The sequence below is a fragment of the Sander lucioperca genome, chromosome 4 (genome assembly GCF_008315115.2).
Source record: "Sander lucioperca isolate FBNREF2018 chromosome 4, SLUC_FBN_1.2, whole genome shotgun sequence".
In the NCBI taxonomy this organism is placed as follows: domain Eukaryota; kingdom Metazoa; phylum Chordata; class Actinopteri; order Perciformes; family Percidae; genus Sander; species Sander lucioperca.
The window spans coordinates 5,732,238-5,759,770 of NC_050176.1; the positions used below are offsets into that span (position 1 = coordinate 5,732,238).

A 27,533-nucleotide genomic window follows, 5' to 3' on the forward strand; every position below is an offset into this window, starting at 1 on the left:
AGTATAAAGGAGCTAAAAGATGTGAGAATTTGGATTATCTGATAACAACTGAATGTGTCCTCCACAGCACATGGAGCCATTATAGGACCGCCTGGGAGACCAGGACAGAAAGGGGAAATGGGATTCCCGGGGCCAAAAGGAGAGAGAGGTAGGTCTAAACAATCCTTAAAGGTCCCATATTATGCGTATTTTCACGTGTCCATATAGGCGTTGTTTTCACGGCTGGGCGCTGCGTTTTAACCCAAACCTAACCCTAACCATAGTCTAATTTTAGTGCCTTCCAGGCAGCTGGAAGGCACTAAAATTAGGCTAGACATTGGGGGCTTAAAACACCGATAAACCAATCAGACACAGGTAGAACACATTAGGGCAGGGCAGGCGATCACACAGGCGGGAGAGGCAAACAAAGACCAGAAGTGAAGCAACCTGAAACAAGTTTCAAAGTTTGAGTTTAAAAATAAAACAGGAAGTGACTAACATTGACTAGAAAATGAAAACTAATGGCTGACGCGGGACCTCGACAGATTGTACCGCTAATAACTGTTTTCATCGTGGTTGCAATGCTTCGGATTGATGGATTATTTGAGTGTGCTATTTGCTTTTTTTCAGTTATATCAGAGAGTTTGAAACTGCTGAAAAAAATAGGAGGTTCATGTAAAGAATCCTTTAAAAAAAAATGTCTTTCATGGCTTTTCCTCCCATATCAGTATATAGTGACAGTTTATGTATATTACTAAATGACTTTAGCTATAGGTTATTAATGAGCAGCCCAGATGTGAAAGTAATATACTCTGTCTGTGTGACCCAGGTGAACAAGGGCTTCCAAGGCTAGAAGGACCCCAAGGACACAAAGGTGATTGAGGTCACGTTGTCAGCTTGGTATGATGGTTGATGATTTGACACAGGCCTGGATTTTTCGGTTGTTTTAATCTGGCTCCAAATGTAAAACATTTTAATTTAAAAAGTGTAGGCACATTCATCACAGCTGGACCACTAATAGAAAAGTGTTTAGTGATTGTGGTTTTAGATCAGAATATAAGGTTTTGGCGATATCATCAAGATCTGTTGGCGTAATTATCACAATTCAATTTTGACATTAAAAAGTGAAATACATAACTAGGTTAAACAATAAAAGAAACGTGTACAGTGATAATAGATCAATTCAAATGTAGTTTGGGATGATATGAGCATAAATTCTGACTAAAATTAGCTGACTGTTGTGGAACTATTGGCAATTTAATTATGACATTTATTTCTGTGCTGACTCATTGTCTTGCCAAATACATTTCACTGTGCCGTTGACCCTGTGTTAATCTACATACTCTATGACAAATACAACTGGAACACTTTAATCCGGCCTGGATTAGTCTATTTGAAGAATCAGAATCAGAATACTTTATTGATCCTTCAGGGAAATTATTTAGCTGCAGTTGCTTACAGTCACATTCAAGGTAAAATAAGAATAATTATTATTATTATAAGAAAAGAGCAAGTCAATAAGTGTATACAGTAAATAAGTAACATATCTACAATAAGACATAAATAAAAATGTTAAGTATTTACAGACAAAAATAAAAACGTAACTAAAAGGGGCCCTGCTGCAGATATTTGCTAATAATAGTTTTGAATGTTTGATTTAATGTGGCAGAACAAGCAGGAAGCTACGGAAGAGGATTAGGGCCACGTGAAAAAATGTATTTGAGTTCTGAGGTTGCTTTCCCACCTACCTCGTTTGGTCCGTTTTAAAAGGAACCCTGGAGCGTTTGGTCAGAATGTCCGGTTGGTTTGGGCTGGTGTGAAAGCTCATTTAAACTCTGGTGAGGACCAAACAAAAACTCTGGTCCACTTGAAAACAGGGGTCTCGGTTCGTTTCCAAGTGAACTAGAGTTCGGTTCACTTTAGGTGAGAACGCGATCCGACCCAAATACAGGAAGTGAACCAAAAACAGAGCATTTACTAGCCTACAATTTCAACCTTGCACACAATTTACGGACTTCTATATGATTTAAGGGATGATAACTTTAAGATCCATAAGCTGTTCTGAGCACACATCGCTGGTCGTCTGTGTGACATCATCATCTCTCTCCTTCCCTCGCTGTCTGTCAGCTGCTCATTGTTCGCCGCCTTCCAAAATATTAGGAACACTAAAGCAGAACCAGAAAACCCAAGACGTTATCAATTTGGTGTTGCTCCGGTATTTCTGAGAGCAGAAGTGTCGCCGAGTTTCGGATATTCTGTCCAATAAACAAGCGACCGTCTCGATGGCATGACGTGCGTTTACAGTGTTTGGTGTTCGTTTGACAAATTGCAGTGTGAACGCAAACCAAACTAAATGAAAAATGCAACAATGTTGATACTTCACCCCTGAGTCCACTGAACTATAGGTGTGAAAGCGCCCTGAGTTTAAAGACAGAATTGCGATACTGAAGTGAGAATTGATATTAAACTCAGAATTCTCACTTAGTCTTGTTTAAAGTCAGAACCATAGACTGTATATTATTAATAGTCTATGGTCAGAACTCAAATATATTTTTCACGTGGCCAGGGTCCAAAATGAACTTTTTTGTCCACGAGCCAAATGGCTAGTGGATGTTCACATTTTACCAGCCACTCAACAATAGATTACCATTGGTTTCTTGGTGAGTGAAGCAAATCCACCAGCCATTTGCGTATTTTACCAACATTTGGCTGGTAGATGGTGCTAATTTTGGACCCTGCATGTGGCCCTAATCAGCTTCCGTAGCAACCCAATGATCGAAGCAGGTCGCATTAAGCAACACTTTAATCAAACTTTGTGTTGTTTTTCAGGAGAATTCTCTCTGCTGACTAAAAGGAGGAGGAGGAGGGGCGTTGGTGTATAAGAGTCAAGTTACTGAACATATGGAAATCCTGTTTTAGGTGGAGTTTGTATAAATGTGGTGAATGTACTGAAACATACCTGTATCTGTTTTTAGGAATGATTTATGATTGTATTTTTATATTTCTGAATATCTACCGTGCTAAATTGTCTGTGTGAAATCAGGGATTATGTATATCTTTGAATGAGCTTGTTTGTTACACTGTATTTGGGGGTGGCATTCAGCGGGGTGATATCTTTTACTTTGTGGGATTGAATGAAGAGTTCTCTTACAGGGTTTCCCCCAGTAAAAGTTGTTCAGCCTGGTGGCAAGTGTCTTTTTACGAAGAGGGCCCGGCTGGGGCCAGTCACAGACTGATGGCAGCATTAATGTAGAGCCGCATAGTTTCTGTGATAACAGAATCATGGACGTTATCGCGAAATTGAGAATTTTAAAAGAAGCTATAAGACAGATTCCATAGGGCTCTACATTAAGTCAGTGCTGAAAGCTAACTGGAGATTTGAAAATAAGACTACTTCTAAGTTTCAAACCGAGTCGTCCCACTGTAACTAGTTTAAATATTCTTAAAAATACATTAAAAAATAATTCCCAGTGGTTTACGCCCGGTGGGCCACCACCAGGCTTGCATTACACTGGGGGGAACCCTTTCTTATCTTTTTTATTCTTGTGGGCATTTTTAAATTAGAGCATGTTTTATAACTTTTATAACTAAGATGATTTTTTATTATACAATTGTTTATGGAAGATTTAACCTTTTTCATCCCAGTCACATAATTACAAGTGTATTACCTGGTAAAAAGACTACTGTACAACAACTGTAGGACATAGGTTTATTTACAGCAAAATGAAAATCTACATTACACAGGTATTCTAACAACTATACATTTATTTTGAAAAATGCATAATGATTTTGATATGGATATAATTGTTATCGGTCAACATTCAGAATTTAATCAATTTGCTTTATTTAAAAAATTTTTTTTTTTAGAATCTACCTGTCCAACAGAACAAGAACTAACAGATTGGACTTTGTAATTCTATTTCTGGATGCTGCAAACCTCCACTGAGTAAATGAGCTCTAGTACAGGCGCTGCAGTGTTTTTTTTTATTTTTCTATATATAAATAGCTAGCTGAGAAAGTTTTGTAAAATGTGCACAGCACTCCATTGCAATTTTTGTACATAAAAGTTCAGTTATTAAATACCTTTGACTAACCGTAACTCTCAATAGCCAATTAAAGAAAATGAGATGATAAAATGAACCAATCACGAGTCAAGATGGCCTAAACCAGTCAGGTCCATCTTGTTTTAAACACGTTTTTTTTTTTTTTTTTTTTTTACAACTGCATCAAATAGCAGATTGCTTTGACATCATCCTACATAAAACTAAATGCTAAGAGCTCATGTTCCGTTTCTTTATTTGAATACAGATGCAATCATTGGGAAATAGTTCATTTGCTTCACACGGTCATCATACAAACCATTAAGTTGGTAAACTGGCACAACACCTAGAGTCTGACCGAAATATTTAAAGATGGTATCGGGTAGACAGTATATAGATAGGGCTGGGCAATATATCGATTTTATGTTGATATTGTGATATGTGACTAGATATCGTATTAGATTTTGGATATTGTAATATCGTAATATGACATAAGTGTTGTCTTTTCCTGATTTTACGAGCTGCATTACAGTAAAGTGATGTCATTTTCTGAAACTAACAGACTGTTCCAGCTGTTCTGTTATTCGCCTTTACCCACTTAGTCATTTTATACACATTGATGATTATTTATCACAAACCTCATTGTGTAAATATTTTGGGAAAGCAATAATTGTCAACCCTACAATATCGATATCGAAGTATTTGGTCAAAAATATCGTAATATTTGATTTTCTCTATATCACCCAGCCCTATATATATATAGATACAGCTGTTCTCAAGTATTAAGGCTATTAGCTAGCACGACAACAAAACAATATTTCATTTCAAAGAAGAAACGCCATGCAGGCCTATCCATGATACACCTGGTAGCAAACGAGGAGGCATATGAAGAAAAACCAAAGCAAGTACAAAGGATGCATCATCATGTGTCACTGCAGATTCAATTATTTTTTAGTTTAAATGGACTGGAAGCCGTTAGTAGGTTGAATTTTGCTTCTTCAGTTTCCCCCGGCTCTGGAAACAAAAGGTTATATCATTTCCAGAATCGACATCAATGAAAAAATGCATTCTTTATTCATCCCTGAATACCTCTCCTATAGATACATCATTTCTTGCTCGATAATAAAGTGGCGTTACCTAAAATAAAAATAAAATCCGGTCCAACAAATGGCTACATCAATGATTGTTGGACAGTCTTTGTTTCTGCCACTGCAGTGAATTCCTTAGTGTCCAATCAACGGTGACCCTTTGTCTCTGTATGGAAACACCATCTCTACTGTATGCAACTCAAGGAAGGCATTCTGAAGAAAAAAAACCCTGAAAGAAGGAATCATTTCTGCTGGAAAGAGTTCCTGAAATCATGCATTATTTAACCTAGTATCCATCACAAGCTACAATTCTAACACAGAGATATGTAATTGAATACAAACTATACTGTATCACCATTCCTTCATCACGAGGGATATTAGAAATGTGCTCCGTCTCCATCAGAAATACATTCTATTGTACGATCAACTATAAACAATAAGGCTGCTATTTCATATCTAACAGTATGTTTAAATGGCATAACAATGCTATTTCCTCCTTTAGCGCAAATGTCTAAATGAGAGAAAAATTGAGCAGCAAATATGTAACAAAAATTGCTTGGAATTAAAAGCCAAACAGATCAAATTCTACAGGCACTGGATTCTTTAGAAAAACAATTCAATCACAAAAAGAAGGTTGGGCAGAGAGAGATACTTCACTTTAATGGTTTTGAGGTGAGGGCCGAAACACTGGATCTAAAAATCTCCTTCATAGTTTCTCCTTCGAAACAACTGCAACAGTGTGGATTTATGATAAAATGAGCAAAAAATAAGGGCGTTTGCAGAGCAGAGCTGCAGACTGAGGAACACAGTCCAGAAACAGAAATGCTTCATACACCCTCCAACAGTTTTCAGAGGATGAGAGCAAGGCAGCACAGGCTCGGTCGTCACTGTCGGTGTGTGAGTGTGTGTGTGTGTGTGTGTGTGTGTGTGTGTGTGTGTGTGTGTGTGTGTGTGCGCTAAGGTCCGTGTGCACTGTGTATATGCATATGTACGTAGGTTTCAACTAGAAACCAGTGGAGTGGACGCTGGGGATCGGGTAGAACTTGGAGATGCGGCTCTGGCTGGAGGGGTTGAGGCACTCGGACTCTCCGCTCATCTTGAAGAACACTTCCTGTTCCTGCAGCTTCCTGGCAAACTCCTCCTCCAGGGCCTGCAGGGCACACAAACACATGTTGGGCTCATAGGATCATTTTTTTTATGGAATTTAGACAGCAGTGTTTTAACCTGGGTCCTCTTTTTTTTTTTTTTTTTTTGTTTTGTTGTGTTGTCGAGAAGCAAGACAAGGGGAACTTTACTTGAGCTGGGATTACATTTATCTAGCTCTGAATTACTGTCTCTTTTACATTCATTTGTTCTTGAGTGCTGTTATTCCTCTGACCGTTGTCCACAGAAGGCTCTCTTTCTCGCACAGCTGCCAATATTCCCATGATCTGCAATTTGTCCTCAGCCACAGGGGTCTCCTTCTGACCAAAGGCGAGGCTTACTGAAGGTGCTGAGTCCTCATGAACTGCCTCGTGTTTACTCTCAGCCTTTTCTGTCGGCATAGGTTTGGAGATTTTAGCATGCCTAACATTCACTAAATAGCACTCAACACAAAGTATGGCTGAGGCTGAATGGGAATAACTTCAGCTGTGCAGGTATTTAAACCAAAGTATTACAGGTCTCCCTCAAAAAAGAGATTTTAATCTCAAGGGACTTCCTGGTTAACTAAAACAAATTTGTCCATAAACCAAAGTATTTGACAAATAGAAATTGTAACTGCTAGAAGTCCCTAGTATTCATTAATCCTCTGGAGTTCATGAATTTGTTCTAAATTTCAGAGGGATTCTGCATATATTTCATTCTGTAGCAAAGCGATGGAGTGACATGACCAAATTAATCACATTTATTACACTCTGCCAATAATAGTTCCAAGAACCATGGATGCGAGTGAATGCAGTGGCAGGTTGAATATTTTTTGCTTTGAGATCCTGAAACACAGTTGTGGTAATGGGCCAGTATACTCAGTCAGACATGCTTGTCAGATGACATCTAATCTAAGCGGTTACAGTATGTTAGTTTAGTTTTTTGTTTTGTTGCTCCAGCCAGTGGCCAGTGAGGTGCGGATACATAAATAGTTAGGAAATTAAAAGGATTTCAATGTTTTAAAGACAGTGACGACTGAAGACAGCAACAACAGACTTAGTTACATGTGAATACCACCCTGTACATGCATCTCATAGTCCTGTGGAAAGTTTGATTTTGTTTGAGTAAAATCAAAACCATGGAATAATAAGACCAGCTAAAATGTGTCCGTCGTTATTCACGTGACTCTGAAAGTGTCTTTATAACACATACAGGGATACTTGACACGTGGAGGAGTAATGTTTTGTACGAGCTGAACAGCAGCCAGGTGTTTGAGTTCCTCTACCTTCTTCCTGGGCCGTAGTTTCTCCCTCCACTCCTTCAGCTCCTGGCTGTGCTCCTCGTCCAACTCCTTCAGCTTCTGGGTCTCGTGTTCGATGAGCAGGTGGCACTTCTCGTTCTGAAAACGCGTACAGAAGAGTATCGGATGAAAACGGAGGGGTTTTACCAGGGGTTGATGCATAGACTATGTAAGTGAAGCCAAAGCTTCTTGATCGCCACCTGGTGGCTGGCTGCAGTATAGGTCATAAATCCCCCCCGCCCCTCCCTGTTTAGCAGATAGGACATGGGCCAACCTAAAACATCCAAGTACACGTCAAATCCATTTTCCCCAAAGATGGTTTCGGTCATTTTATGTAGCTCTTATCACACTGATGGTTGTTCAAGTTTTCATTTTTTTTATCAGTTTGTTTTTTTATTTTTATTAGTAATTTAATACTATAAAAACAGGGTGAAACTTTATGATTGACAGCTGTGATTGACTCGTGATTGGTTGGGCGGGTGGTATGATACCGCGCTCCACTGCCTGATCATGCTGCTTAGTTTCTGGCTCCAATATTACAAGATGGCAGCGCTCGTATCCGGGATATTTTGGCTTCACTTTTGGACAGCGGGAGAAAATGGAGACGCGTCGTCCATCTTTTTTTCTTTTTTTTTTTTAATTCCTTTGTTTTTTTATACAGTCTCTAGTTTTTACATGCATTTACAACGGTGTCTTTTAGAAAAAAAACTTTGTTAGGATATTTTTTGGGCATTTCCGCCTTTAATGGATAGGACAGCTAGATATGAAAGGGGAGAGAGAGAGAGGGGGAAGACATGCAGGAAATTATCACAGGTCGGACTCAAACCCTGGACCTTCTGCGTCGAGGAATAAACCTCTATATATGTGCGTCCGCTCTACCAACTGAGCTAACCCGGCCACGCAACTCTGTGTGTCTTTTTGGCTGGGATGGTGAAGTGGGAGACTGCATGTAAATAGAGGATAATACTTGTTCATGAAACACATTTAAATTATGAATATATATATATATATATTTTTTTATAAAGTGGCGTGCTTTTTTATATCTCTACCTGCATCTGCTGCAGCTCTCGGATGTTGGCGTCACACTGCAGCTGCAGGTCTCTCATCTGGTTTTCATGTTTCTGATGCTGATGGAGCCTCTCGTTCTTTTGCCTCTTCTCTTCCTGGGCTGCAAACTGCAAAAGAGAGACGCGATTAGGATTTATTATTAGGGTATAATACAGTGTTTCCTCCATGTTGATTTTGTAGTGGCGGCCCACCATGGCAAAATTTCTGCCACCACGGTATCAGAAATAGGGCTGTACAAAAAAATGTAATCACGGTCGCCTTTTAAATTATCCTGCCGACATAATGCACCCCCCCGTTGGCTGCCGCTCACATTGCAATTTAACAACAAGTAGAACTAGTCAGAGGTCAAGCCACATACTGTTGTGTTGATTGTTGTTCGGACAGACCTGCCCCCACTGCTAAAAAAAATCCTAAAGGAAACACTGTGTGTGTGTGTGTATATATATATATATATATATATATATATAGGCTTATTAGTATTATTATTGTAAGGAACTTGTGTTTTGTTTGGCTTTCCATCGAATATAAAGACAAAAAGGAAAACTGTTAATTTCATTCCATCTTGCTTGGGTCACCTGCTTGACTTTCTCCCTCTCCTGCTCGGGGGTGATGACCGCGGCGGTGATGCGAAGGCTCTTCTTGAACATGGCCATGCGGGTCTTGGCCTCGCTGCGCTGAATCTTGGGCAGTCTGGTTCTCTCCTGGGTCTGCTTGTTCTTCATCTCCTCGATCAGACGCTGGTTGTAGCGCTGCATCTGCTCCATCTCCTGTACAGCAGCACACACATAAACACACAACATGGAGGGCGCTTCCACAGCAACGGTTTCAAACTGTAATTTTTAATGCTGAAACGTTGACAAAATCAAAACTGCTGAGGGTAATTCTGAGGTCGGAGAAATACTAATAATGCACTTTATTTATATAGTGTTGCGCTTTTTTGCAACACTTTACAGAGTTTTTAAAAAGGAAATACGCATACTAGGAAAATCCACACACTAAAATCCACACATTTATCAAACATTAAAAGCACAACCTGGCATCATGACTTTGCATCAACATACACGCCACTTTCCTAAAGCCAAGTGGCGTGTTATCTGTACGCTATTTTGAGCTATCCGCGTGTATGTCTACGCTGTATACAGCGGACGTAAACATACACGCCGCGTGTTATCGCGAGAACATGCCGTGCTATCGCGAGAACAACGTCAAAAAAAATTTAAAAAAAGGTTGGGTTTAGGAAAAGAACATTGGGAAAGGCTTTAGTAACACAAAAAAAACGACAAAAACACGATGGTGACCAACGTCACACGCTTAGGAAAACAATAAACGGTTGGCTTTAGGAAAAGAACATTTATTAAAACAACAAAAAAAAAAAAAACGGTTGATAAACGACACACGCGGGACGCGATCCCAGCTCTCCTGGGTGAAAGTCCTGTGTTTTACCCATCCACCACCCCAGCCAACCTCCCTCCGCGGACTTCCGTCCTTTCATACTACTCGCTACAGCGATAATTCACACGTAATGTAGGTCAATAGAGGCCAAACGGCGTTGATAAACACGCTAAAAAGCGATTATGCGTCTTAATAACATGCCAAAATGGCATACGAATTGGCGTGTCATACATACGCCACTTAATGAGATCAGTCTGAAAAGCAGCTCTAAAAAGGTGAGTTCTCACATGCGATTTGAACGTGGACAGATTGGTGCGGTCGCGGATTCAAAGAAGATTTAAGCATGTAAAAGAGCTACAACAAGGCTGAGTCCCTCATCCAGCCTGTACCTTCTCGTGTCTCTTGAGCAGCTGATGTCTCTGCATGAAGTACTGGTCTTTGAGCTGCTGTTTGAACAGCTGGTGTTTCTCCTGCAGATGGCGCTCTTCCAGCTCCCACATGGCAGCCTCCCGTGCTGTTTGCAGACACAACAAGTGCACAAAAGACAAAGCTAAATGATGACACAGCAGAACCCTTCACAGGCTTATTGGAAGGAAATATCGTCTCAACAATTTGCCTCGATTTAAGACCATTCTGTATCACTCAATGGTCTGCAGTGGAGAAACACAAGATGGAGCAGAAGGCACACAACAGCAGCAGCTGTGGGCTGAAGTCGCCTCATTACGGGGCATTCGCACCAAAGAAAGGGATCCGGCGATTTCCCGCACGGTGGTTCGGCGGGGGGAGTGTCAATGAAAGGGCCTATTTGTTGGACGTCATGTTGTGTTCTTAAACCGAAAACAGCGGCCGACGCAGGCAGTCTTGAACGCGGCCTTAGACAGCCAACGGCTGACTGCGCTTGAGTCAACCGACATCAACTTTACTAAAGAGGTTTCAGCTTTTAAGCTTATGAACTATCTCACAACTTCTATCCCCAGTGAAATCCCTTTCCGAGCTCCTAAAGCACAGTTACACAGTCAAACCCTCCCGTGACTTGGTTCAGCGAGCTTTTCTGAGTAGTGTTGTTTGTGCAGCTCCTGGCACGTTAAGCGTGGGATTAAGTCCCGGGCAGCGCTAACTGCTAACAGGCTGCTGCTCTGCAGTCCAGTCAGAAGGGGCCGCAGGGTCACTGCTGGTGATGCTCAGAGTATTTCAGGCTGTTTTCTGCTAATGCCACTTACTATTAATTAGACTGTTACGTTCAATGATACAAAATTAGACCTTCTGCCACCCCTCAAAAAGGATTTGAAAATAACGGTTGTGTTAACCTGCCTGGAGAGGGGTTTATAGCTCATTCTCTCTTTTGTCTTTCACTTACGAATACACCCACACACAAACACACCCACACCTTTAGTGCCTCGTGCTCTCTCACACAAGCTGCAAGAAGCTACACAGCCTCTCTGAAGTCTGAACTGACTTTGTTTTAGGGCTGCACAATATATTGTTTTTTTATGTCATCATTTTATATCAATCGGCGCAATAAACACATTGCGAAAGACACTCAGAGATATTTTGTGTTGGTTGAAAGAAAATATCAGCAGAAAACTGCACTTTAAAATATAACTGTCATTCTTTTTTGTAATGATTTCCTTTCATTTGGTTTAAATTCAACAAGCAGTTTGTTGTATTTTAGCAGAACACTGAAAGCAGCAGAAATGCAGAACTGAGTATACTTTAATATCGGTTTATTTATCGCAAGTAATATTACATTATCTTCAACAACGTTATAGCATATTTTCCTCACATTGTGCAGCCCTACTTTGTTTCACAGCGATCATCTCTCATCCCGTTCCCTGTTCAGATCGCTACTTCAGGCTAGGGCCGACAGTACACTTACCATTTGTTCGTGAAAGTCTTGGTATTGATTTTGGGCACAATGACGTGGCTGATAGCTAGCTTGTCTTGTTGTTAAACATTACGTTACAGTCAAATTGTATTGACGGACTGTCAACCGTACACAATGACATTGACTTGGAATCTTGCTAGTATAACGTTAGCGTTCTGGATTGTAGGTGTCTGAGCTGAAGGGTTCTCTGAGCTGAGCGGACTAGAAATATCTCCCGTTGCCAAGCGTGGCAAGTCGTTTGTAAGGTCCGTCCTATTTACTGGAGCAGTGAACAACGTTTGATTGTTCCAGGTATTAGTCAAACCCTCAGGTGTTAGCAGGTAAACGGATGTATGAAATATGAATAAATGGTCTTAAAAAATGTTATTTGGCAAGTGACCAAGATATAAGTGGGTTAATGCCCTTTGAGGTGTCCATTATCAGGTAATTAATGGACGGCGCGCCGCACGGTTCTGGCCTCGCCGTCGTCCATTAATTCCCGATAACGGATACCTCCAGTCGCTGGGCATCAACCCTTACTTAGTCTATATCGACAACATTGATGTTTGGGGATTGTTCAGGTGCTGCTGGAAGGTCCGCCAGAGGCCCCTCATTCCGGCCAGATGTCCCGTCACCTTCCGCTTCCTTTGTGTTGTTATTAAAAAAACTCTGGTGGATTTCTGAGGACTATGGTTAACTGCTCCTCAGATCTCTGCAGGGTAAATCCAGACAGCTAGCTAGACTATCTGTCCATTCTGAGTTTTCTGTTGCACGACTAAAACAACCTTTGAACGTACACCAAAACAAGTTCCTTCCCGAGGCTATATTGCCGAGGCACCGTTGCACCGTCCGGTGCTTAGCACTGCCCATGACGATTGTGATTGGTTTAAAGAAATGCCAATAAACCAGAGCACGTTTTTCTCCCATCCCGGAATGCTGTGTGGACTAAACAGACCCTCCTCTGCAGCGCTGTGGAGGAAGGTCTGGCAATGAGAGACTAACCCTTACTTAGCTTTTTCATGTTTCCTCTGATTTAATGCACAAATCATGGTATATGTTGCTTGTAAACCTTTTCCTATGTCTGTTTCAATGTATCGTATGTCTCTGTATAACTCTGTCAGAGTTAGATAAATAATAAAATAATTAGATATAATTAGAAATATTGATTGACCGATTGACACTGGACAGTAAACATTTCTAGTTCTTAGTCCTACCTCGGAGCAGCTGCTGCTTGTGGTTCAGGCAGTCCCTCTCGATGGTGGCGAGCTCGTGTTTGTGCTGCTGGATAATCTTTTTCAGATCACTGTCCAGATCCTGCTGCTGCTTCTGAAGGAACTCCTGTTCCTGGATGAGGGATGACAGAGATTACACAGGACATGAGGAAAACAGGTCCAGGTGTTTATCTCCTGATCTGCAAGCGACACAATCAGAGAATCCCCGAACCTCCATCCACAAAAATCCAACAAAACGCTGACAGACCGAAAGCATTGTTTCCTGGAAGAAAAACTTATCAATACATAAGGAGGGATAGGCTTTATGAGGCCAGCTGAGTGTGTGTGTGTGTGTGTTTGAGTGGGTTTGCTGTCCTACAGGCTCTCGGCCAAGTTCACTTCAGGCTAAGCACTGCTTGAGCCGATGAACCAGACAGTTACAACGTGCAACAAACACTGTTTCGCTTGCTTGTCGCATTAATACGACCTACTTGGCTCCCCTAACACAGAGCAACCTGACGTTTGACATGCTTATTTAGTGCTCCGTGATACACAGTAAGCACTTTCAAGGTTTCTATTAACACATGTCTCTAAATGTCTACAATTTCCCCTACAGATTCTAACCTCGGCATGTTCTCATTGAAAAGGTAGATCCATTACAGAACACTTCCCTCTACAATTTACAGCATTTCTTTATCCTACTACGTGAGCCCCGTCTCTGTGGTAACGTAACGTTTTTTTCTGCGTGTCTCTACAACATGTAACGTTAGACAGCCGATCACAAACATTATCAGATGTTAGTAGAAGCATGCTGCATGCTTATTGGCTCACTGACGCGGATGAGATTTACTCCTTAGGTATTGAAATTGGGTATTAAGTAGTCTATATCCTTTGCGTTCCACGTCCGGGATTGCTGCAGGAAATTCTGCCGGATGCATGTATTTTCCGTTTCCTTCCGGTTTCTTTGTGTTGGAATTTTAAATTCTGTGGATTTATGAGGACTATTGTTGACTGCTCCTCAGATCTCTGCAGGGTAAATCTAGACAGCTAGCTAGACTATCTGTCCAGTCTGAGTTTTCTCTCGCACAACTATTTTGCAGCGGCTCTGTGCAGAGTTTTGCACCCCCCATGACAATTCTGATTGGTTTAAAGAAATGCCAATAAACCAGAGCATGTTTTCATCCCATCCCCGAATGCTATATGGAGTAGCCAGACCCTCCTTCAGCGCGCTTTGGAGGAGGGTCTGGCAAAGCGAGACAAGGTATTAAATGACGAGGCATTTTTGTCGATACCTTTTTTTTTTTTAATTTGGTCGGTGCCTAAAAAAGTTTTGAATTTGGTACCCAGCCCTACAATTAATATCATTATCGCGTACCGCATTATTTTCCTCATGCCGTGCAGCTCTAGGCCAAATTAGATTTTTGTTGATAGCATAGCACAACTTAAGGCTTGGTGTCGGTGTGTACTGATGTATAGCAAAGACAGTGTGTGTAGTCTCCAGAGTAACGAGTCATGCTTTACGAGAGACAAGAAAAAGGCCAGATTCAAAATCTGAGAAAGGCATCAAAACACACACAGGGATTCCACTTACGTCCTGTATGGGAGCGTTGCACAAGGTGCATGAGGACAACTGAAAGGACAGAACCATACCATGGGACACTCTCTGTGGGACCACAGTCCATTACTCTTCTAGACACTGCGCTAAACAATGCACGCGCACACACTCTCTGAACCTGTGGCAGACACTGCAAACTCAGGTAGGTGGAAGGTTTGGAAAAGGGAAGAAAAGTCATGAAAACTGCATCAAACGGCACAATAAATGTCTGCTGGATAACTTTGTGCAGGCTACCCTCACACAGTTTGAAATCTGTTCCGACAAAAGGCAGAAAGAGAGAGCTGAGAGGAATAGGAAGCGCGTGTGTCAAAGTTCGAAAACTCACAGCAAACCGTGCCCTCATTATCTCCTCTGGCGGGCCTGGGACAATATCCTCTTTAATACGTTTTATGATAGCGTTTGTAATATGCTTTGGAGATAATCCCACTTCCTGTTTCCCCGTTTTCAGGGCAGCCACGAGCAATAGATGAAAATAAAAATTAGGCAAAAGCTGTGGATAGATTAGCACTACGTGACAAAAATAAATGAGCAGTGGCAGGGCAGGCTGATTTAGCCCCTGTGCAGCTAAACGCCATTTATATAAACACTTATAAAGACAGATCAGAGCAGCATGTGTTTGTGTCAAAGTATTAAAACAACTTACTATGAATAGGAACTGTACAAGCTATCCCATTCTCGTAAGGGACTACATGTGGGCAAAGGGAAGTGAAAGGAAATGAAATGTAATGTGGTCCACATTAGGGCTGCACGATATGAAGAAAATATGTAATTGTGATTATTTTGACTGATATTGCAATTGCGATATGATTCTCGATATTGGAGGGAATGATCATTTATGTTTCATTATTCTCCATTTCATTGAAAAATATTAAAATTGAAATGATAATAGTGTGATTTTTGCGAGGATCTGTACCAAAAAAAAGATTTTTGTCTGGAGGATAGGATTTGTAGGCCGGGACGTCTCTGCAGCACCACAATACTTCATTCAGAATAGTTTGACACATATTTTGCCGTTAACAAATATTGCGCCCCCCCTGCTATTTGATGCTGCGCTAGTCTATATCCACACTATGTCTCACTTTCGGGATAGCTCCGTTGCCACCGGAAATTCCGCCAGATCTTTTAGGCCGGATGTCCGTTACCTTCCTCTTTCTTTGTGTTGTATTTCTAAACTCCGGTGGATTTATGAGGACTATGGTTAACTGCTCCTCAGATCTCTGCAGGGTAAATCCAGACAGCTAGCTAGACTTTCTGTCCATTCTGAGTTTTCTGTTGCACGACTAAAACAACTTTTGAACGTACACATGTTCCACCAAAACAAGTTCCTTCCCGAGGCCATTTTGCAGATGCGCCGTGGCTCCGCCCGGTGCTTAGAGCCGCCCAAGACGATTGTGATTGGTTTAAAGAAACTGCAATAAACCAGAGCATGTTTATCTCCCTCTCCCGCAATGCTGTATGGACTAGCCAGACCCTCCTTCGCAGCGCTGTGGAGGAGGGTCTGGCAAAGCGAGACTAATAATGCACTAGTCCATATTGCGATTTTGATAAAATTGCGATTAATTGTGCAGCCCTAGTACACGCTAACCTCTTTCTTGCGGTTCTTCAGCATGTTTTGGTACTTGGAGAGTTCCTTTTCCTGCTCGGCTTTGATGCGTTTGGCCTCTTCCCTGAGCCGGTTGGTGTGCTCCTGCTCCAGCCTCTCGATGGTCTGCTTCTGCTGCCGCTCCAGGTTCTCCACCTCCTGGTCGTACTGACGCTTCTTACTCTGCAGGACACACAACGGCCACATCACATCAGTCAGACGAACGTTTGTGAAAAAAGTGTGTAATATCCTAGAGACATTTTGAAGGAGCTGTAGATGTGAAATACGTTTGGTAGATGCCAACTAATAAAAGTCATGGATGAATTATTTTCCGATATATTGGAAATTCTTAAAGGAACACGAATAAGTGACAAAATAACGCCAACATGTTCCTATTTACATGTACTATATATTCTATACTATATATATATAGACACAACTATATTCTCAGAAAGGCGAAGCTCTGCTACTTCTGCTACTTGGGCGGAGTGATTTGCTTTGCAGCAAGCCTTTCTGAGAATATAGTTCCCGGTTTGTATACGGTTAGAAGATGGCTGTGTCTTGTGTTACGTTGTTTTTTGTACACGCTGTGACTCTACAAATCACAACATGTAATTAGGAACATGTTGGCGTTATTTTGTCACTTATTCGGAGCAGTAGGCTAGATGGAACCAATTACCTTCAGGTTCTGTGCTAGGCTAACCTACCGGTGAAGCCGTCAGACAGCGTTACAACACGCACGGACACGAGAAGGGTATGTATCGACTTGTCTTACTCTGGGGGTTACGGTGAATAACCTAAAGTCCCAATAAGTCGGCGTGTTCCTTTAAGTGAAGGGGAAAATATGCACAACTTATCCAGAGGTCAGACAAAATACCAAATTTTGAAATACCATAGGTAGGGGCCCATTAGCTTAGCAGTATGTGTCGCTCTTAAAAGAGATCTGGCAATAACCTTTGTTATGCACGTTTTCAAAAGGGAATATGAGGCAGACAACATTGTAATGAGGAACTGCATGGATTTCTGATGAACACAAGCACTGTCAAACACACTGAAAATTATTTTATGAAATGCAATGGTTTAAAAACCGCATCAGTAAAGATGAGCATGTTCCCTAACAGGGATATACAGAAAATGAACTGCACAGTTACTAGTGACAGCCACAGTAATGGCAACTGAAGGGAATCAAGTCATCCTTTTCACTAACAGGAGCAGTTTGCCATTCAAACTGCCTGCATCCAAGGCTAACTCACAAAGACTACATGTGTACAAACCACAAAATCTGGATCTGTGTGCAGTGGAAGAAAGTAACACACTCAGATGAGTCATCGTCTTTCACTCTTTTTCCTACATCTGGATGGGTTTGTAGAGGGTCAAAGCTAACCTTGATTTAACAACCACAGAGTGAGTTCTTTTATACACCTCCCTGTTTCTTCTTCTTCTTTTAGTGTTCCCAAATATTAAGATGACAAATGTTCTGTTGCACAATAATGCAGAAAACAGCAGTTTTGTTGACCTCAGCATGAACCACCTCCCAAACCAATTACGTGACTGAATGTTATATTACAGATATTTACAAGTTCTGCATCCTTTGCTCTATTTTTGTTCAAAATGTCTAATTTTTGCCTGTTCCTTAAAGGTGCCCTGCCACACAAAACCGTTTTTACTTGTATTTTTTGAAACATGTTAGGTGCATATGTGTTTGTGTTATGTCGTGAATGTGAAAATGAACTGCTACCTCCTCTGTCAGCTCTAGCCACTGAAAAGAAATAAGCGGAGAATTCAGGCCAATTACAAAAGCTGGTCAGTCTGACGTGGTATTGCCTGAGCTCATTACTATTCATGAGCTCGCCCAGTTGTGCTGGGTAAAGGATGCTGATAGCCAGGCTCTCATTGGCTAGCTGTTAGCCAATCAGAGTCAAGCAGCTTAGTTCGTTGAATATTAATGAGAACTGGCACAAATCGAGCCGAGTCTTCCTGCAGGCTTTCTATACCACGCTAGAATGGCTTGAAACAAGGTAACCAAGGCATTTTTTTTCCCACAAAAAAAGTTACAGAGTCCATGGTAGAACTTCAGACATTACCACAAAGTAATGAAATACGTGTGGCAGGGCACCTTTAAAACCTTTTAGAGTATGAATAAAAGAACAAAATGACAAGTTAAATTGGTCAGACCTAGAAGTTTTTAAGTGAATGTTCATTTTAAAACAGTTGTTCCCAACATGGATGCAGATTATCAAGCTAGAATGACACGCTTTCATGTATTCGAGTGTTCTGGTGCAAACTGTCAAAAAAAGTGACTAACGATGAAATGGTTATCACAGTAAACAGATAAGATACTTCTGTTTTTTTTTTTTTTGGGAAATACCTGAAGCAAAAGCTGTCCCACACAAAAAATACTTCCTCTTCAGGGAAAAGCTATCAATGGACTTGATAAGGGATGTACAACAGATAGTTACAGTCTCATTTTTTGGTTTAAAGGGTATGTCTTGGGGTGCGTGCTCTTGTACTTAGACCTTAAGAGGTTACTGCTCAGGCCTGAAAAGAATTAGGTTTCGGCAAATACTGTATAAGATAAAGGTAGGGGTTACATTTGTGGTTGTAATGGTTATGGTTAGGCTCTAGGGAATGCATCACGCTGATGAGGTTCCTAACAACATTTAAGCAGGGGTGCAACAGTTTAAATTAAGTTAGGGACTGTTTTAACTAGAAATATGCATTTGTTTACACTTCAGAAGCCATTGTAACAGCTGGCTCTTGAACTAACTCTGCCTTACAATGAATCATTGTGAAAACAAAAAACACTGATGTACAATTCACACGTAGCCCCAGACCGCTGCCTTAAAATTGTACAAAAACAATTAAGTAGTGTGTTTCAGTTCCGTGTTGTTGCTCCCACTTTTTCTGACACTTCCTCTTCATTTACAATACAAATAATCTAACCTCATTGAAAAACGAAATTCTGTATGTCCACATCCAAAGTGTTTCCAAATAAAATACCTGATGAACTGTTCCTCAACTCGACTTTAATAATAAAGTCCATTGTTCGATTGATGTGAAATTTCTGCCAAATAAAAACTACATTTATGGGATCCTTGCACCACTGCTTACATACTAACACCGACTCTCTTTTAATAACCAATAATTTGTGCAAGTCGGGTTCAGCAACAAATGAAGGTCTCAGCTTTGCCGTTTCGGAGTTGCATGACTCACTGTGGTCTCCTGTTCAAAGCGGCGGTACAGCTGTTCTTTTTGCTGCTGCAGCTTGTTGCTGAGCTGCTGCTGGGCCCTCTGCTCCTCCTTCTGCAGGAGACGCAGCTCCCTCAGCTCCTGGCGTCTGGAGAGGTGGAGGAAGAGAGGACAGACAGGAAGGTGGGGGCAGAGGAAAAAGAAAAATTATTGTTAATTATATGTCTTTTTTTTATATAGCATAAAGCAGGTCACAGAAGAAGTAGAGAAGAAAGAAGTACGATTAGTAAAAAAGTTTCAGCATTTAGAGAGAGGTGAATTCCACACAGTCAGGTTTTACACTAAGGTTCCTGGGCAATGTATATACATGATATTTGCATAAAATTCAAGCCCAGTGCAGTGGGTATGCAAATGAAGGGAGGTGAATACCTCAGGAATCGCATCTCCTCGTTCTTGGTATCATTGTCAGTGATGATCTTTGATGTAGTCACGCTAACTTCCACTCCATCCACAATGAATTTGCGAGTCTTTTTCAACGTCTTCTTCTGACGCTTGTTGTCCTGGGGGGAGAAGTAGTAAAAAGAGAGAGAGAATTTAGAGAGTTTATAGATGTATCTGTAGCTACGCAAGTCTGTGAGACAGTTTCTGATGTTTGAATATGTGGACTGTGTGAGTTACCTGTATGGAAACAGATCCAGGCTCTTTTGTTTTGGACAGAAAGCTTGAGATAGACAGATTCAGGTCTACACTGCTGGTATCTGCGGCTGAGCCCCTGCCCGAGTCGGAATCTCTCTCTTTGTCATCCTGAGCTTTGTCTGGAACCGTCTTCTCATCCTCTGCATTTTTGCTCTCCTTTTCTGTGGGCTTCTCTCCATTCTCCTCTTTTGGGACACCTTTATCTAGCTCTGGTAGTGTCAACGTCACCTTGAGATTTTTGTACCGGTCCTCCTCCTCCTCTTCCTCTTCTTCTGCTTGTGCGTTTGATTCCTCCACAACAGCCATCTTTTCCTCCGGAGGAACCTCTGTGACCTCTGGACTCTCTGTGCTGGCCTGTGGATTGGCTGGAACCTCGGCTGTGTCCACTTCCTTTTCATCCTCCGCTGCGATCTCCAGCTGCTGCATTTCCTTCGCAGGTGCCTCTGGTTCGGCCTCTGGTTCTGGTTGTGGGGAGGCGACATCTTCCCCTGCTTCTGGAGGCTTTTCCTCCACTGGTGTCTGTTCTACCTCTCCATCGGCATCCTCAGCTGGAGTGTTTGGAGTCTCCTCCGTGTGCTCCTCAGGTTCAGCCGCCGCCTCCTCCTCCTCCTCCTCCTCCTCCTCCTCCTCCTCCACGAAGCCGGTGTCCACCACGTGGTTGGCAACGGGGAGCTCAGTGGGTGTGGGCACGGGCACAATCGGCTCAACCTTCTCAGGGACGGATTCCAAGCTGGAGGGAGAGAGGGGGATCTTCTCATCCTCTGAGCTGGCGACACTGACATCAGAGGGGGCGCGTTTGTGTCCCTGTAGAACGGGTGGAAGTGACAGTTAGAGAAAGCTAGAACACAATAGAGCCCAAGAGTGACCGCCCACTTTGTGAACGGCTCTGGTTTAGTGTGTTTTTCCCTAATTCAACTGCTCCATGGACATTTTATTAAATGCTTATATAGAGTTTTAACGACCAACTGGCTAGAAATGTGTGTTGGGGCTGCACGATATGAGTAAATGATCTAACTGCGCTTATTTTGAACTGATTGCGATTGCGATATGATTTCCGATATTGGAGGACAGGATCATTTTGTATTATTATTCTCATTTTTATTGAAAACATTTTAAATAAACATTTTTTTTAATGATTATAGTGTGATTTTGGCGAGGATCTGTACCACACAAAGATGTTTTCTTTAGTCTGTAGGATAGGATTTGTAGGCCGGGACGTCTCTGCAGTACCACAATACTTCATCCAGAATGATTTGACACATATTTTGCCTTTAACAAATATTGCACCCCCCTTGCAATTTGGATATTGCACTAGTCCATATTGCGATTTTGATACAATTGCGATTAATTGTGCAGCCCTAATCGTGACCATAAAACATTTGATTCCGCCAAAAAAATACATTTGGAAAACTGAAAAAAGACAAAAAGGTAAAAGACTGTGTACATAAACGATCAGAGACATCAATGGTAGCAGCTCACTAGCAGTTTGCAGGTGCGCTAAACCTTTCCATGGTAACAGTGAGCTCCACCAATCAGAGACGTCGCTGTTGCGCTTAGGATTGGGGGTAGTGTAGTATTTCTCCATGGCATCACGAACAAAACATGTTTTTCTTAAAACAAGGTTGATTTCACTGGCTACTACAGGGGCATACACCTTCGTTTCACAACCTCGTCGCTCGTGGTCAGTCTACCTTGGATGGTTTAGACATTATGTCTGATAATCACAATCCTTCTGGAGAAAATGAATGGGATTTTGTACTTTCGGAACCACACTGCTGAGCTCTATGTAATGACCAATCACTTTCAGAGCTGAAACGATTAGTTGATTAATCCATTACTTGATCAGCAAGAAAAAAATGATTCAGCAAACAATTCTGATAATACATGAATAATCTTAAGTAATTTTTCAAGCAAAAATGCCATTTTGCTTTTCTTTGCTTCCAAGGTGGTATAATGAATATCTTCAGATTATTGGGATTAATCAAGAAAATAAATCAGCAGGTTAATCAATAATGAAAAAAATTGTTAGTTGAAGCCCCAATCACTGTTTATAAAATGTTAAAACTGTTTTAAAGTGATCGAATAATCTGACGAATGTTTTCTAAAGTGATTGATCATTATCATTATAAAATGGTGACAATGACACAGACACTAAATTGAAATACTGTGTTCAAATTGTTTGTTTTATCCAACCAGCAGTCCAAAACCCAAAATATATCCAGTTTAAAATTACGAATCAACTATCAAAATAACTGCTGATTAACTGTTTCAGTCTACTGATTCATTGACTTAACATTTTAGCTCTACTATAAAGTCATAAATGTGAAGCAAAAACCAATTTGTGGCAGTTAGCAGAACAGGTGTACTGTGCATCTGCACAATGAAAACTATAAAAAAAAAAAAAAAAAATCCCCAACTGCTAGCATTCTTCCCTGAACAGTGTACATTCCTTTTGCAAACAGATTTTTGGAAATGTGTACACACCATGTGTGCTTCTGTCTCTTCCTCTTCTTCTTCCTCTTTGTGGTCTTCTTCAATCTCCTCTGTGACCTCGGCCTTGGCCTCAGCTATGAGCTCCCTCAGAGGCCTGCTGTCTGTCACACTGGACACAAAGGGATGCTGCGCAAAAGACAAAGAAAAAAAAAAGACGGTTTAATTTATACGTTAACACCCAGTGCACAGCTAGGGTGGGGGGGGGCAATATATCGATATTATATCGACATCGATATACAGTGTGAAACTAGATATCGCCTTACATTTTGGATATCGTAATGTATTGATATGACACAAGTGTTGTCTTTTCCTGGTTTTAAAGGCTACATTACAGTCAACTGATGTCATTTTCTGAACTCAACCCTACAATATCGTCGCGATATCGACATCGATCATATGAAGTATTTGGTCAAAAATATCGTGATATTTGATTTTCTTTATATCGCCCAGCTCTATGCACAGCATATATGTTATGGTAAACTCACCGTCTTACCTGCTGCAATAAAAGCACTTCAACATAGTTGGCGGCAAAGAACGGACAGCCCGCAGACAACTAATCCCATAGATTTTAAGATATAAAATTGCTCACAGTATAACAGGCAGCTCTATTTTGACTATATAAAACACATCAAAGCACTTCCAAAAAGAAAAAAAAGAAGAAGAAAAAAAAAAATAAATAAATCACACACTAAACAATAACTGGGAAAAATATTTCTAACTTTCTTTCCTCCATCCTTGTGTTACTCTCCCTCTGGAGATTTCACCTCACAAGAAATAAATCAACTTCTTTACTGCAAACAAAGATAAGACTACACGCACTCCATCTAGATCTCTTGACTCACCTTCTTCGGCTTAGAAATCTGCTGCACATATTCTATCGCTGGCCGGAGAATATGCAGCTTTTTTGATATTAAAACCTTCATCGGTGGCAGACCGCTTTTTTCTATTTTCAAGCCCATTGAGTCTTCCTCTGAAGAACAATTGCAGAACAATCCTTTGCCTGCAGCGTTGTACACTATTTTCTGTGTGTGTGTGTGTGTGTGTGTGTATGAATGTGTCCTCACAGCTTCTCTGTGAATAAGTGGCTCTGACTTGGTGAGCACCTTAAAGCCTATGGAAAAAGAACAGCTCTGCACCGCTGACGTCAGCCTAGGCACAATGGGATGAGCGTCAGTCTTGCCAGGAGACGCGGTTCAGTACCTGACACAGACGTGACACCAATCAGGTAAACAGATGTCTTCTAGGACTCTGCTGCTTACGCTCTTGAAGGCAGCTGGTACATGGGTATGGGATGGGGAATGAGGATTATCAATCGATTTAAGTGGCCACGTGCGGGGCTGGGGCGACTGATAGATAGTAAAATAGGGGGTTCAGAAATTGAGTGAAAAAGTTGTGTAAATGTTCAAGAGTAAGGTACCTGTAGAAGTTGAGTCGGAGTCCATCTGTTGTCCACATGCTTGTCCAGACACCGTCTTAAGAAATCACTGAATTCTGGGGACCTTAAGGGTGGAAGTGGTAAAAAAATAAACTTGAATATGGCCTTGTACAATATAAAAAAGTACTGCATAAGGTTATATTAAAATGGGAGAAAGAGTTTGCAATTGTCATCTCTGAGAAAGAATGTGTGTGCATGTGAACAAATTTGAGATTTGCTCTGCAAGTCAGTCTGGCCAAGAGCCCATTCAAGCCCATTTCCAATTTTTCCAAATCGAGGCACCAATCACAACCGATGAGGCGGGCTTTACACAATGACGATAGCGCAAGCAGCTTTTTGTTTACATTCAACATGCCGCTGTCGATGCTACGTAACCCGGATCTAGCCGTTGGTTATCGGTGAACGATTGGTTAAAAGGACTATCCAATTGCGCCCAGAGGCATTTGAGCGGCGTCCCTTGGTGACGCCCCTTTGGAAATGGGCTGTGAATGAAGCTTGCCCAGACCCACTCTCAGTTACAACTGAGAAGGGTCTGGTGTCAACCAGGCTACCAGTTTGGGGTCTTTGGAGAGAATTTGATTAGATACTTTGTAACCCCTAAGTTAAATGTGTACAGACTGGTGAGATGGGAAGGGGCCTATGTTGGAGGAAATGTACAGAACAGCTGGCAGATCATTTCCATATATTTTGGAACTGCCCAGCTGTTTGGTAATATTGGCTGGAAGTAATACGGGCAATACAGAACTGTGTGGTGATGGAATTGACTGTTACTTTTCTACAATCTATTGGGCAATGTTGCAGCTAATGTATTGGGACAAGACAAGTATCTATTAAAGATATTGCCGATTGATAATACGGAAATGGTTCGAGACCGAATCTCCAACAAAGACTGACTGGATAGATATTGTGACAAATGTTTGGAGAGTATGACTTTTCCGCTAAATCTACGGGCTAATAAATGCTGGCAATACTGGAGAAAACGGATTGCATTTGTGAACTCATGAGATAATTAATGATCCCTTACTGTATGCACTGGCATGTATCTCCATCAGTAAAATGTTTGAATGAGTGCATAGGTGACCAACTGTGTGTTCTTTTTTTTTTTGGTTGGATTTCTGTTTCTTTCGGAAAAATAAAGTATACAAAAAAAAACTATTGCTTTTCCAAGTCGAGGATCTCTGCAATGACTAGTGTCATTAAAAAAAAAAAACTGACTGACATAAAGGCAAAAATTTAAGACACAGCAGAGTTATCCAAAACTAACAAATGGCCATTCAATCCAGTGACCAGTTTCTCCCTCGTGCCTGACTCACCAGCGTGATGGCTGCATCAGGGTTGGAGGATCCGCCTTGGCTATTTTCAGCAGGACTCTCATGGGGTTCATCTCGTGATTGGGAGGCTCGATCTGTGCCAGCTCAATCAAAGTGACCCCGAGGGACCAGATATCAGCCTTGTAGTCGTACGGACGGTCCTTGGACGTCTCGCACATCACCACCTCTGGAGCCATCCTAGAAGGAAAGAAGGGACGTCATTGAAAGGAGATACTGAGTTCATGAATGTTTATTCTATGTTGTGCAAGAAAAAGCAAAAACTAACAGTGAGTAATATTGTACTTTTCTTGAATTTCTTTCATCAAAAGAATAAACAAAATGGGTTTTTATTGACATGTCTTATATTCTACTCACCAGTAAGGCGTTCCAATGAAAGAGTCTCTCCTCTGCAGGGTTTTGGTGTTTTTGGCAGACACACCAAAGTCCGCTGGAAGACATGTGACAAGGCAAACCAGAAATTTGCCAGAAGGAACTGTCATTATTTATTTTCCAAATGTAGCAAACAAGTAGGGCTGCACAATTATTCGCAATTTTATCAAAATCGCAATATGGACTAGTGCAATATCCAAATCGCAGGCGGGGTGCAATATGTGTTAAAGGCAAAATATGTGTCAAACCATTCTGAATGAAGTATTGTGGTGCTGCAGAGACGTCCCGGCCTACAAATCCTATCCTACAGACTAAAGAAAACATCTTTGTTTGGTACAGATCCTCGCGGAAATCACACTATACAATCATTTTATTTTTATTTTAAAGTGCCCATATTATGAAAAAAATCACTTTTTCTGGGATTTGGGGTGTTCTTTTGTGTCTCTGGTGCTTCCACACACATACAAACTTTGAAAAAAATCCATCCATGCTGTTTAGAGTGAGATACGGTTTCTGAATGTGTCCTGCCTTCAGTCTCTGGGTGAGCTGTTCAAAATCGGCACGGCTTGTGACGTCACAAGCCGAAACGAGCAGGCTAACCGCAACCATTAGCTCGTAGCGTTAGCATGCTACCTCGTTCTCAATAGCAAAGCACTGCTACAACACACACAAGTTCACCATAATCTACAAAAGAACTACTTCCATGTGCGCCCTCATTTAGAAGTCTCCCAGCTAATCCTGCCTTGTAACTGACCGAAGTTGTAGAAACAGCCTTTCTTTTACTGTCTATGGAGCTAGCTAGCTGACATGATCTACATCTGAGCTACTGCACATGTGCGAGTGCAATCAAAGATAGTACAGAAGAAGAAGAAGAAGAATGGTCTGTAGCTAAAACAGAGACCAGCTGAAAAGAGGATCTGCAGCAGTGAGAGAGAGCGGTGCAGTACAACAAAAATATGGTGTTTTTTGAAAATTAAACCATGTAAACCTATTCTGGTACAACCTTAAAATACAATTATGAACCTGAAAATGAGCATAATATGGCTGCTTTAATATTTTTCAATGAAAATGAGAATAATGATAAAAAAAAAAAAAAAATCAATATTCCCTCCAATATTGTAAGTCACATCGCAATTTCAGTCAAAAATAATCACAATTAGATATTTTCCTCATATCGTGCAGCCCTACAAACAAGTAAACAAACCCAAAAAAACAGTCCCCTTGAATCGCACAACTGCTAATGTCATCAGTGCATGAAATGCACATTCTTCTTAAATTTGCATGATGACATCATGCCTTGTCTGCGTCGTGTGTGAGACACAGCTCAGCAGTGTCCCGGCAGGCAGATGCACAGGCACCTCTATGTGTGTTATGTCTCTGGACAAAATGCTTGCTGTGTGTTATTTCACAGAGCTTGTTCCATCCACCAGCAGTGACTCACACCCCTGTGAGTAAGCCACTTTACTGCATCTGCTGTGGATACATGCTTGTTTACAGAGCAGCTGGTCCAAACAATAATGCTGGATAAAGTTAACTTATTCATGTTATAATGTCTGCAATGGCCATGCATAGAGCTGGGCAATATATCGATATTATATCGATATCGTGATATGAGACTAGATATCGTCTTAGATTTTGGATATGGTAATATGGCACAAGTGTTGTCTTTTCCTGGTTTTAAAGGCTGCATTGCAGTAAAGTGATGTCATTTTCTGAATTTACCAGACTGTTCTAGCTGTTCTATTATTTGCCTTTA

The 27,533-nt window shown here is 41.3% G+C and overlaps 2 protein-coding genes across 3 annotated transcripts in view; one reads left to right on the forward strand and one right to left on the reverse strand.

Moving 5' to 3' along the window:
• LOC116039572 (collagen alpha-1(XVII) chain-like) overlaps positions 1-4,329 on the forward strand; it is a 39,943-nt gene extending 35,614 nt beyond the window's left edge. The window contains exons 49-51 of the mRNA XM_036000725.1: positions 68-148; positions 809-853; positions 2,809-4,329. Of these exons, the coding sequence (XP_035856618.1) occupies positions 68-148; positions 809-853; positions 2,809-2,861 (179 nt within the window). The 3' untranslated portion in view covers positions 2,862-4,329. The remainder of the gene's footprint in view (positions 1-67; positions 149-808; positions 854-2,808) is intronic.
• A 761-nt stretch (positions 4,330-5,090) lies between these two features.
• slkb (STE20-like kinase b) overlaps positions 5,091-27,533 on the reverse strand; it is a 30,920-nt gene continuing 8,477 nt past the window's right edge. The window contains exons 5-19 of one of the 2 annotated variants that reach the window (XM_036000738.1): positions 25,763-25,835; positions 25,391-25,585; positions 24,060-24,141; positions 22,634-22,768; positions 20,783-20,953; positions 20,132-20,731; positions 19,883-20,013; positions 19,478-19,601; positions 16,268-16,447; positions 13,071-13,200; positions 10,382-10,506; positions 9,176-9,367; positions 8,582-8,707; positions 7,518-7,631; positions 5,091-6,257 (exon numbers count right to left, since the gene is read on the reverse strand). In XM_036000738.1, coding sequence (XP_035856631.1) covers positions 6,111-6,257; positions 7,518-7,631; positions 8,582-8,707; positions 9,176-9,367; positions 10,382-10,506; positions 13,071-13,200; positions 16,268-16,447; positions 19,478-19,601; positions 19,883-20,013; positions 20,132-20,731; positions 20,783-20,953; positions 22,634-22,768; positions 24,060-24,141; positions 25,391-25,585; positions 25,763-25,835 — 2,525 coding nt within the window. In that variant the 3' untranslated portion in view covers positions 5,091-6,110. Of the gene's footprint in view, positions 6,258-7,517; positions 7,632-8,581; positions 8,708-9,175; positions 9,368-10,381; positions 10,507-13,070; positions 13,201-16,267; positions 16,448-19,477; positions 19,602-19,882; positions 20,014-20,131; positions 20,954-22,633; positions 22,769-24,059; positions 24,142-25,390; positions 25,586-25,762; positions 25,836-27,533 lie in introns of both variants that reach the window. The other variant, XM_031284650.2, reaches the window with a different exon arrangement.